Below are 13,325 nucleotides of genomic sequence, written 5' to 3' on the forward strand. Positions count from 1 at the left end.
TCTGATGACCGTTGTTGAGTGATTTTTGACTGAAATATACATTTGGCGATGAATCTCCAGGAAAGATTGTTTTCCATCTGCGTTCTGCTTTCGTCTTGTCTTTTTTTGCTTGTCGAACTTCAGCTGTGAAGTCCCAAGCAGATATTTTAGTGACTGGTATGACTTCACTGGTGCATGTTTGTCTATATATCAGCTCAGATAGAACTCTATTGTATAGCAGAACGAGACACTCAGCATCAGATGGTGGCTCAAGTATAAAGTCTTTAAAATTGTCTTTAAAAGTATCCAGGGAGCGCATGTTCTCACAACGAGTAATCTTCACATTTGGACTGGGTATTGAGAGGTCCAAGCTCACAAAGATATGGAAATGGTCAGAGAGCTGTAGATCCTATACAAATACACAACTGACACACGCGTCTGAAGCACGGGTAACTATCCAGTCCAGAGTGTGTCCACCTCTGTGGCTTGCCTCTGACGCAAGTTGTACACAGTTGTGGACTTCAAGAAGATTAAGTATTTGTTTAGTGTCATGGTTATTCTTGTCAAAATGGAAATTGAAGTCGTCTACAATGATAAGAGCTACTTCGTCAACTTATCCAGTCTTTGCCGAGACGGTGCCGAGCAGTAATTGCTGCCAAAGGTGGCCAAACAAAGAACTGACTTTGACGCCATCTTGTGGACTCAAGTAAACAGAAACACAACAGTAAAGGCTTTGTCTATAGACATTTGAATTTTCACCTTTTTACCATTGGGATTACATGAAATAATTGCTCTTAAACTAATGCAAGAAATTCTTCTAAAATGGCTTTGTGCGTTTCTGTTTTTGAAGGGTATATTTCTGGGTCGCAGTTTCATGTAAAGACCTCTTCTATAGTTGATAAACAGGGTAAAAAGTATATTCCCTTCTCATATTGTACTAGTTCTATACAAAATATATGCCTTGTGGAGAAATGGGGGTTTTAGTCATCATTATAACTGTTAGAGCTAAAAATAACTCGTATTATGTAAATTTATGACTACTTTCAGACTAAAAACATCTGGTGACTTACAGCATAAGAGAAATATATTCCGTAACCAAATATGCATGGTATTTGATATTAAAACCATTGATTTGTTCCGAGTTTTTGCAACTTTTTCAGTTCCCGGTTAAATTTTGGCGGCCATCTTGGATTTTGAGCTTAAATTAGCTTTCGCATCAATATTCCAATTGGAACCAAACATTTTTTTAATCTCCTTTAACATATAAGCACAAAAGAATATATGATTTGCTTTCATCAAAAAACTTTCACGGAATCCCATAAGCTCCTTGACTATATCTCCTACTGATAAAAAGATGGCAAGAACTGTCTAAATTTGGCAGTCACACTGAACATTGAGGACAAAAGGAAAAACATAATTGAGAGGGCACCCAAATGAAAATAGAATTAAATGATAACTTGACACTTAAATGACTTAAACTAGTTTATTTTGGTGAAACAACAATATCACAGCAACAATCCATTTGTAACAGAATCTGCATAACCTTCTGCTAAAACCAAGTTACAGGGGTGCTCCATCCCGCTTTTTCTGACACATGTCAACCTGCTGAGGTGCTGAAGTCCTGAGGTCATTGTTGGCACAGGTACTACAGAAAGATACATGGATTTCAATTGTGCATACAGAAAGATACCTGGTATACATGAGTAGATTGAGAAAGATACCTGGGATACATGTGTACATACACACAGATACCTGAGGTACAACAGTGTAGTACCTGTGCCGACAATGACTCCAAAACTCCTTCAATGGGTTAACTATATAACTTGCATCCTTTCTCCAAATCCTGGACCTGCCCCACCGTGGTTATAACTGGTGTGTAATTGTTAACAGTTAAATGCCAGATTGACATACTTCACGACATTTGAGTTGTCTCACTAAAGAGTTAGGTCAATAAGCGGTAACATGGTCATAACATTGCTTCAAACATGGTTGCTACACAAATGTAACAGGGTAGCTCAAATCTCATATAAGCTTAACTGTCTACACTGAGAAATAGAGAATCTCACCCTCACATCTTTTGATATCAAATATATCAACCTGAATTTAAAACTCCGGAGCTTACCAAGGTTTAAAAAGTTTTATAGATGAGTGCTGACATATTCAATATCAAAAGAAACAAGTATGAATACACAACACCATTTAGAAAGTGGTTAATCGTAACATGTTATATTTGAGTACAGATTCGAGTCAGTGTCGCAGGCTGAGTGGGTTAGATTGCTGACTGTGTGTGCTGGCGATTAGGTTCCTGACTCTCAGAGTGTGGGTTCGATTCCCGGATTCATGGTAACCAATGACATCGCAAAAGTTGTGTATCCTTCATGATTAAGCTCAACATCATAGGAAGTGGCTGGTTAGAAAACAACAAAACAATATTAAGTACTCAACTTCATGGGGAGGAAAAATAAACCTACTAGGAACTGGTCATTAATTACAGGGGTGGGTGGGCCTGAGGATTTTGATGCAACAGTGTATTGAAAATAATAATATAATTGTCATTTAATTATTGTCATGGGTTTTGGATTCCACAAATATGTGGAATACGTTTTAGTACCCGTCCTTCCCTCCATCCCCAACTGCGATAAATGACCAGTCATTTTGTTACAAAGTATAGTAGTCCTACAGATTAATTTTGTTTCGCTTTGACATTCCGGACACTGTTCCCAATTTTCATGGGTTCGGGTTTTGATAGGAACACAATATGGCACCCTCCACAACATTCAGTTACATGTGCTCTGGACAATACATCCTTGTAACTTTGGACATATAACTCTTTTTCCCTTTACAATAAATAAAACATTATGAGAATTTATGTCCTTCTTCTTTAAGAGGAACACTTTTTATGGAAAGACAACTTCTTTATTGGTCAGCATCAATTGATAATGGTGTAAGCATGTACACCAAAATATCACATCTTTTGTAATAAAGAGGTTGTCTATCGCTAAAATTGTTGCTCTTCATCATACCAGCTTCCAAATGCCACTAAAAGAAGTATTTCTTCTTTAGACAAACTAGACACAAGGACCACCTCCATTCATTGCATCAACAAAAATAGAACCTAGTATCCACAAATCCAATCTATATTAAAAAAAAATATACAATGACAAAAACGATAACATATTGCACTCTGGACTACTGCTACTGTCACTGATAAACACAATCACAGGTTGGGCTCTTGAACTTTGATAGGTTAAATTGCCCCATTCTGTTGAGCTTGTGGTTATCACAGTGCAGCATCACACTCTGGGATCTTGAATACTTTGTGGGATAGTTTTATGGAATTGTGTTCTCAGTCTTCTCAACAATATCCCCAGAGGTATTAGTGATCCCTAATTAATATATTCAAAATATTACAGATTCGCTATTTTGAGTGTTAAGTGGAACAAACTTCATTATCCTGATAAACTGAACACAAATATGGCATGAGATCCAACTTTGATACGAACTTGAAAGTTTGTTATAACAATATCAAACAACTTACAAACTTCAATGTCAACACATTCTGTTCTGATCTACCCAATACAACATAGTGTAAAGGGTGGTGTTTTGAAGGGTGACTAAAGAAAATGTGAAACAATATTGTTCCTAATGAATAATGAATGGACATGCTACATGTCCAAAACCCCATAAGCAGTATAATGTTAAGGTCCCTGTATAATATATGGCATGCTTGGATTTTGTTCCTTTGTGGTTTACCAACTATTCAACAATATTCAGCCTCTATATGTAGGCCAGTAGAAACTGCACTAAACTTCAAGTCTGGACCAAGTCTGGATCACATCCAGTGATCAACATCATTAGCATCAATCTACACAATTGGAATGCGATGGCATGTGTCAACCAAGTCAGCGAGTCTGACCACCTGATTACATTAGTCTCCTCTTATGAGGCATGTTTTGAACCTGCTGGAACACAAAATCCCATCAAGAAGAGATGGATGGACATGCATTATTATGTAAACCTTGACAAAAGTTCACTATTACAATATAAAGGAATCACAATGTCATCACTGCACTGGAATGGGTAGTGACAGTTCTTCTTGACAAGGCAATCATGTGCTAATCTATAATAGTGCATACAAATGATATGTGCTTGTGGTTGAGTTATGTCAACAAACTCCTCCAAGAAACAGTTATCTCCATTAGGTGTATTAGAATAGTGAGAGGGTCGTGTTTTACATGGCTGCAAACAGCAATTCTGCAAAATCATGATATGCTGGCCTGGTGTTAGCCATAAGCCAATCGTAAACCCCTAAAATCCCAATCTTAGCGTGACGTTACGATCGGCATACCGTTCCACTAACCAATCTTACCTAAGTCAATCGTAAAGTTAAGATTCAAAGTCTAAGTTGCTCATGACCAACTTAGGATAGCTAAAATCAATCGTAGAGAAACCAAAATGGTGGCTTTCCTATTCTATGTGAAAAATAAGAGCGAGCATTTCACCGTGAGCGTCCCCTAAAGTCCTCCATGAAATGAATTTGTATATTTCTGTGATGTAAACAAACACTGCACTGAAGCCTTACAAATGTCAGGCCAGTCTGACCACTGTCGTCATGGGAACACAACCGAGCGAGTCGGTATAACACATTTGTAAAACAATATTGCAACGTCATGGTTAAGAATAGGGACAGCCGTGAAGTGAACAATGTTCTGAAGCAAAAAGATACAAATATGTTTGAATTCACTGCGCATATTTGGTGGGGGATTCTAAAGGCAGGCCGCGTGTTATTCAAGACCACTGACAGATTCTACATACGTTATAGCCTCGTCACGCCTTGTTTATTCTGATTGACAAGGGCGGTGGGGTAGCCTAGTGGTTCAAGCGTTGGCTCGTCACGCCGAAGACCCGGGTTCGATTCCCCACATGGGCACAATGTGTTAAGCCCATTTCTGGTGTCCCCCGCCGTGATATTGCTGGAATATTGCTAAAAGCGGCGTGAAACTAAACTCAGTCAGTCTGATTGACAAGGTTCAGGCACATATTAAAAGCTCTGACACAATTGACATTTTTAAAGTCCAGACTTAAAACCTGTTCTCAGTATATTACTTATAATCTCGGTTGTAAATATTCTCGTGTAAATTATCTGTACACAGCGCTTTGAGCATGCCCAAGGATGTGGAATAGGCGCACTATAAATATGCATTTATTATTATTATATTATGCTTGATACCCAGCGTTCACACGCACTTGCACCTGAAACCAAGGTGCTCACTACCCTAATATTTTGCTCTAGGTTTTTTCTCCACGTTTACACTTGGTTGGAAAAATACCCATGAAGGTCCGGGTTAGAATATTGAACTTCAATAACCCATGCCTGTCGTAAGAGGCCACTAACGGGATCGGGTGGTCAGGCTCGCTGACTTGGTTGACACATGTCATCGGTTCCCAACTGCGCAGATCGATGCGCATGCTGTTGATCACTGGATTGTCTGGTCGAGACTCGATTATTTATAGCTAAGATACATAGCGTTCACTAACATGAACGCTCATGTTAGTGAACGCTATGCATCTTAGCTAGATTATTTACAGACCGCCGCCATATAGCTGGACTATTGCTGAGTGCGGCGTAAATCTAAACTCACTCACTCACTCAGTTGGTTCGTAAACTACTTCCGTCATTTGCTAGACTATGCAAAGAGAGATAACTCGTGCCCTGCATTCCTCTATCTCTCGCACGAAAGAGTCTACGATCGGCCTAAGATCGGTTAGTGGAACGGGTGGAACTTTTAGCTAAGACGATTGTAAAATTGGCGTAACTTGCTAAGATTGATCTTAGATAAGATCGGTTAGTGGAACGGCACCCTGGTGTTTGAGGTAAGCCATGATGCAAATTCTTAGATGATTATTACTTAAATCTTGAAACCCATGTGCATGATATGGTACAAACCAAACATGAATCTACAGTGGCATCAAGGCTCATATTGTCACTGTAGGGGTATTAGCACTTTATTACCCACGTGGTCAACGTGTGGGTAGTTGCATACTAATCTCGTACGTCACAAGAGTGTCGTATCGCGTTGACCTGTGTCGTAACGACTTGACCTGAGACTCTAACGATTTGATTGGATAACCGATGACCTCTCAGTTAGGTCACGTTGAGACGGAACTACTTTTCCATTCATAACAAACATGTGATTCTACTTATACCTAATATATGCATTGTAAACATTGCGAACGTTGCCGTATCGCGGTTTAATTGTGAGACGAAATGAGACATTATATCCGTCGAAAACATAAACGCAATGTTTCCACCAGTGATGTTAGCCGAGTGAAGCAATTGCAAACCAAGGAAAGAGGTGCTACGGAGTAGTTTATTGTAGGTGGCTGTACGAGGCGATGACAACTGACATGCATCGTGACGTCGGTTACCAAGGGGACAGACGAGAATGGCGTAGTGACGTCAATACAGTGTGACGTCATGCAAAAGTGACTACAGAACAACATCTTCCGCAACCTCTTTATGAAACCGGTTTCGGTTTGAAACCATAACAATAACAAAATACGCTATTTTGTCAGTTTAATGCATGTAAGACGTGGGTAATAAATAAAATACCACACTCGGTCTCATTTCATACGAATTATACGATACTCGTGACCTTCCTATGGTTTCTGACCTATATATGAACCTTGCTGCTAGTTTTAAGTGTTAAAAGATTCTCTAAGAATATAGGCTGAGATCTGAACCTGTGTTCTGGCAAGGGGATGGTGGGGTATTTTAGTGTTAAAAATAGACCAAGGTTCGATTCCCCACATGTAAGAATGCCCATCAGATGTCAGGCATGAGATCTGAAAACAATACTCACTCACTGTGTTCTGGCAAACCTCTAAACATTCAACTGATATACACAGGGAAAGTCCTATGACAGAGTCAACCAAGTCATTCTAACCATCTAATCCTCATCCTTACAATATGTTGTACTGATGATCTGTTACATCAGTGAGTGTGTGAGTGAGTTTAGTTTTACGCAGCTTTTAGCAATATTCCCTCAATATCACGGTAGGGGACACCAGAAATGGGCTTCAGGCATTGTACCCATGATGGGAATCGAACCTGGGTCTTCAGCGTGATGAGTTTAACGCTTTAATCGCTTTAATCACTAGGCTACATCAAAATGGGGCGATGGGGTAGTCCAGTGGTTAAAGTGTCACCTCACCACACTGAAGACCAAGGTTTGATTCCCACATGGGTACAATGTGTGAAGCCCATTTCTGGTGTTTCTGCAATGACATTGCTGGGATATTGCTAAAAGCTGTGTGAAACCATACTCACTCACTATTCAGTGAAAAATATCTGCTATCTACTACTTGTATTATCACAAAAGTACACACAAGAGTTGTCTCCCCTTGCTTGAGGGTCATTGCAGAGAGGACATCTATGTAGCCATACAGCCTACTGAGGTTTGGTGGGAAGATAGTTGCAGACATCATGAACAGGTTCATCATTACATAACATAAAAACTTCCAGGACATTCTTACAGCTTCTTCCTCAAGGTGAATAGGTTTAAAGATTTTGCCAAAGAAATCCTATCAGTCATGAAAGAAATATATATTAAGGGGTATACCCTTTAACAAAAAATTCATGTGTGTCTCATATCAACACAAAGTATTTTTGCTGATGCAGTGAAGAAGCCTATCGATTTATGCTTACAGACTGAAGACTTGTGTTGGTCAAACTTAAAAGTGACTAGATACAGTGGTCACTGAGAAAGCAACTCTGCAGTAGCACCCAATCACCTTCACTTTACCATCACGGGTGTCAATCTTCACGGAACATCTTGTGTGGCTGTAACAAACACATTATTGAAAACCTTGATTTGTCATTTGCAGTATGTGCTGAATTTGTCAATGGAAGGCCATATTCCTGGCATGTCACCTGTATATGTCACCTGTGCATGTCACCTGTGCATGTCACCTGTGCATGTCACCTGTGTATGTCACCTGTGCATGTCACCTGTGTATGTCACCTGTGTATGTCAGCGTATGTGAGGTAGTCAAGCAGTGTGCTGGGTAGACACAGGGAGTCCAGCCTCTTCAGACGGTAAGACCGGCTCAGAGCATGGTAGATACATAATCTGCAGCTAGACTTCAGACTGCGGGGTTCCTCTGAAACAGTGAGTGCAGGATAGTGGTGATTGCATTAATTGAAATAATCGAAGACTGGTCGCAGTGCCTAAATAACTAAGCAATTGATCATGATTTCTCATAATCGAACACAAACAATTTTGGAACACTTGTTTGAATTAACAATATTTTTCACAAAGTTGGTTTTGTCTGTGTCATTAATCTTACATTCCATAAGCACTACAAGCTTGTTCCAAGTCATGACTGAATTAATCTAAAGACTCCAGGACATTTATGTTCCTAACATACTAGCCATCCTTTAAAGATGCGAAATTTGCAAGAGCATTTTGTGCAATTTGCAAAAAAACCCAAAGAACTACGTTTTTTCTTTATTTTGTGCAATAACAAACATAACAGAAAAATTTGATAAATGATGCTAACCAATTATTTTCTATGATTGATCGGTTGTAATCACCCAATCATCAGTTATGAGATTTTAACCAATTCCCAACACTAGTGCAGGCTGCTTAACATCAAAGTTTGCAATATACCAGCTATACATATGATCATTACCAGATAGGCAAATGAATGAAAGCACGAGCAACAATACACTATTATTGGATTACAACAACAAGCAACCTGACAAATTCAATCCCCACACCGCTCAATCCATTTTAGTCAACAAAAGTACGTTTCTGAGCACCAATTTCACCCCAAAATCCCCATCGGAAATCTCTGCAACAGAGATTGGAGGACTACAGGAGAGATCAAAATTTAAGAGTTTAAATATGCAACTTTCCTTTCATGTATATTATTCACCTATGACATTAATATTTCAGTGAGTCACATCTGATTTATACTGCAGTCAACAGCTATATCATCAAAACTGCTAAATAGCTGATTGTGGTCTGTGAATTAACAATCAATCACAAAAAATGCCACGTTAACCCAGTCACCAGTTTGACCATATATGTGACATATAGACAATTTTCCCCCAGGGTCTTTAAATATAAAACATTTCAACTGGAATATAAATACTTTACATTGCTTCAGATTCTGCTCTGATCTGAGTGATGGAGTCAGTTGAGTCTCATGATGCTTTGAAAAGTCTCAGTTATGTCAATACTTACAATTAGAGCCAGACACAGCTTTTGGTCTGTTAGTCTGAGACTATTATTATTATTACACTAATATTTGTATAGCGCCGAAAATCCAGCTCAGTTGCTCAAAGGCGCTTTGTCTAGTAACAATCTAGCCAGACTAGTTGTCTAATTCCTGGATACAGTTATTTAACGTAATCCTTAGACTGAAAATGACTGACTGACTGACTGAGTTTGGTTTTACGCTGCTTTTAGCAATATTCCAGCAAAATCACGGCGGGGGACACCAGAAATGGGCTTCACACAATGTACCCATGTGGGGATTCGAACCCGGGTCTTCGGCGTGACGAGCCAACGCTTTAACCACTAGGCTACCCCACCGCCCCTGACTGAAAATGAAATGAGCAAAGGACTAGTTGTATGTGACAAGTGTTGTTTACTCTTGACTAGTGTACCACTTTCTATATGAGTATTGGTTCGGTACTGACAAACCAAACATGGGATATGAACCGCTAATCAGTGGAGCCTGACAACATAACGGAAACAACTTTGTACAGTGAATTACAGCAGCTCTGAACACTGGGCTACCTGGACATCCTAAACAGACATGAAAAACTCCTGAATGTTGTCAAGACTATGATCTGCAAGAAGTAGCTCTGTTGGATGAAGACTATAAGTATGGTGAGCTTACCTCGTATTGTGCAGATGTATTGAAGCACCTTGTCTCTCTCAGCCTCAGGGTATCCTGACAAGTCATACTGCCAGGGCAACTTGCCATGATTGTCTCTGGTAAACACCGACACTCCGAACTCATACAACAGCTGCAGGAACTCCACTGTACACTTCTGCTTCACTGCGATGTGATACAGGGGAGCTGCCTCCCTAGAAAGGTTCTGAATGTTGGCACCAGCTCGCAGAAGGATTTTCACACAACCAAACTGCTGGTATGCTACGGCTATCTGGAGGGGGTCCATGCTGAACGGCCGAAAAACTCGGACATTCTGACCTGTCACATTTGCACCAAATTTGATCAAGATCTGAAAAAACAACATTCTATGTGATTGGTTGCTGTTTGATGATTAAAATGCACTAAGCAATATTCCCACCATATGAATGATATTACAAGGTTAGGAAATAATGAGTTTAGACCAGAAAGTGATCCTACAATCCACATAGTCATGTTGTGGTGTCTAGGAAACGTCATGGACATGACTGTTCATATTCTAGCATCTGTGTCAGGTCTCAGATAAAACTGTGTCCTTGTTCTTGACCCAGGCTAAAGTCAGGGAAAGGATTGTCTCAGTGATGTGGACTGATATGAAGTCTTGTAAAGCCCAGCGACTGTAAGCTATTCACATGCAGTGTGCGAAACTTACGCTGGTCCTGTGGTCCCTGACTAGTAAAAATTCATCAGGACCACTAAATCAGTTTGCAGTGGTCCTGGTGGCCAGTGAAATGTTTCCCCATTTAAATAGTTAAAATTGTCTTTATTCAAATAAAGTAAAACTCGCAAGTCGAAGCGATTACTCAGGATCACTGTAAAAAGTAAATCGTAAATTCAAGAGATGTTAATGAATGTTATTTTGGACCAGTGAAGTACAGACAGGACCACTAAGTATTGTCCACTCACTGGTCCTGTAGTCTAGTGGAAATTTTGAAAGGTTTCTAACACTGCATATGCAATTTGAAACATATGCAATTAGTCCATGTTTGGCTGCCTGTGCAGATTCTGAAGGCAACAAGTCTGAAGACCATACCATTGCTTATGATCTTGTACTTACAATTCTAGTAAGTTCAAGAGGTACATATTTTTTCATAAAACTAAAACTTGGCAGGTTTAGGAAGCAATTTTTCAAAGATCCTGCTCCAGATCTTTAACTAGAGAATGATCTTACCTCGACCATGACCAGGAAGCCACTCATGGCTGCTGTGTAGAGTGGCGTGGCAACATTCTCCTCACTGCCTTCAGGGTTTGCTCCATGTTGGAGGAGAAGGTGGGCACATTGATAATGGTTGTTCTTCACCGCTACAAACAATGGTGTCTGACCTTTCACATCAGAGATGTCGATGGATGCTCCAGCCTCAAGTAATATTCTTGATGCCTCCACATGACCTCCTGAAAGCAATAAATCCTTCAATTCAATCAAAATGATTTTGTCATGTATGAGTAGAGGCTACTGGCAATAGATCTCCTAGCCTTGAACTGAATGTGTAAACTTGGTGTGGGGCGTGGTGGTCGAGCTGGCTAAGGCGCCAGGCTAGTAATCCAGCGAGCTTGAGGTGTCACAACCCCGTGGTGTATTGGTAAGAGCCCGGAGAGCGGAAGGTCGCGGGTTCGATCCCCGACCCGCGTCATACCAAAAGACGTTAAAATATGGTACTTGTTGGTCCCTGCCTTACACTCGGCATTAATGGGTACAACAAAGACTGGTTGGCTCGGAGTCAGTATAATGTGTCTGAGTGGGGTATTCATGCTTCACTGCGGCATGGTATCTCAGTGGGCTAGCACTATAAAACCAGCTTCAGTCTGGGCTAGTACAAGCAGCCGCACATACACGTACACATGCATGCACATCGTCATATGAGCGAAATATTCTCAAGCACGACGTTAAACCCAATTTCACCTCACCTCACTGTCACAACCCCTAGTGTACAGTATATAACCCTGTGCACTTAAAAGAACCTATGAATCCGTCAGTATATGACCAGATGGTGGCCACATGAATACGTCCAAACACCTAGTTGCGGGTACAGTAAACTTGGACGTGCAGTAAACTTGGACAAAGTACTGTGACTATGTGTCCCAGTCCATCCAGCTGTGAATGGGTACCTCGTAAGGATAGGAAAGCCACATTAACTCGGTGCGCCTAGTGGTTGCAAGAGTTGTATGCTCCCCCAGGGAGTTGAGATTGATATACGAAGGCCGTTGACACTGACATCCTATGATCGAGGGAAAAACAAAGCGCCTGTGAGCAGCCAACCTGGAACTCGGCGCTATATAAATAGATTATAATATAATAAAATAAGGTTGTTGCATCTGATTTGGAGCGCAATAATGCGTCTGCCTATCACGCTGAAGGCCTGGGTTCCATCCCCGGTGGAGGCACCTTGGTTCGGGTCCAGGTGGGCACATTTGCATAGTATCCCTGGTCGGAAAGAGTTCCATACATACCCCCTGACTATTTTATGATTTTTTTTTTTTAAAAAGGGCGCTTTCATGTATGTAAAAAGGTTTTTTATCTCATTTTCAGTTTGTTTTCCATTTTATGGACCTCTCCCATGTTATTAAGGTACTTTTCATTACTTACATATCTTTTCTGTGTAGTTTTTTAAAATTTAGATGGGGGTACGTAAGGAACTCAAACCAGGAATCACCATAATCATCAATCAACAGCTGATCAATGACATCATTTTCTAATGCGTAAATGACTTCTTGTGGTGTGGCTGAGCTTTGTTTTACTGTGGTAAGGAGTCACCACTGAAGTCAGTGAAGACACTACTTAATGTTTGGCCGATAATCTAATGCCAAGGGCTATAGTACTATACCAGTGGCGGCTAGTCTCAGTGGTGTGCATCCCAAATGATTCCGCTTGTCAATCTGGTCTTTGTAGATGTCTTGAACGAGCAGTTTCCGGAGCGTGTGTGTGTCGCCGCAATGCGCACTCTCGTGCAGCGCTGAGTCCGCTGTCTGGAACTGACAGTCATAGAACCGCGCTGCAATGGCATGGCTGATCATCCAGAGGGCACAGTTTGTCGGGAGTCTAATAAATGTCGGAGCAGTAAACTCCAACCAACGAAGACATCTGCGTTGTTTACTTTTCGATTCGCCAAAGCCATGTATACTCAATACAGCATGTTGATATCCAGTGAGTGCACCAGGCATACAAAAGAATTCGCAACCTTCGCTGCGTGGAGCTATAATTGTTGGTTTAGAGTTACCTCCCCATTTTTCAGAATAGATGAAACGCCGTATAATATACGGTTCTGTATCAACGCAGGTGAAACGGATTGCTGGTATGGGAAAACTGTTTTATATACTAGAAATGTTTTTAATTAGCTAGGAGTAATTGTATTTATGTTGATTTGTATTAATGTTGATTGGTCTGCACCGTATATGTTCGTGTA

General features: G+C 40.5%; 1 protein-coding gene and 1 long non-coding RNA gene across 2 annotated transcripts; both read right to left on the reverse strand.

The window, feature by feature from the left end:
- Positions 1-2,671: 2,671 nt before the first annotated feature.
- On the reverse strand, positions 2,672-3,784 carry LOC124278415. The gene is made up of 2 exons (XR_006899082.1): positions 2,949-3,784; positions 2,672-2,893 (listed from the first exon to the last, which is right to left on the reverse strand). It is a non-coding gene; the product is annotated as an uncharacterized LOC124278415 (long non-coding RNA).
- A 3,547-nt stretch (positions 3,785-7,331) lies between these two features.
- Positions 7,332-13,048, reverse strand: LOC124278409 (ankyrin repeat and SOCS box protein 1-like). Its single transcript, XM_046714122.1, has 4 exons — positions 12,747-13,048; positions 11,096-11,316; positions 9,892-10,237; positions 7,332-8,142 (listed from the first exon to the last, which is right to left on the reverse strand). Exons 1-4 carry the CDS (start codon positions 12,934-12,936, stop codon positions 8,000-8,002), a joined length of 900 nt encoding a protein of 299 aa, XP_046570078.1. The 5' UTR covers positions 12,937-13,048; the 3' UTR covers positions 7,332-7,999.
- Between the last annotated feature and the right edge of the window lie 277 nt (positions 13,049-13,325).

This window comes from Haliotis rubra, unplaced genomic scaffold, assembly GCF_003918875.1.
Source record: "Haliotis rubra isolate DU_JTF1 unplaced genomic scaffold, ASM391887v1 Scf236, whole genome shotgun sequence".
Lineage (NCBI taxonomy): Eukaryota > Metazoa > Mollusca > Gastropoda > Lepetellida > Haliotidae > Haliotis > Haliotis rubra.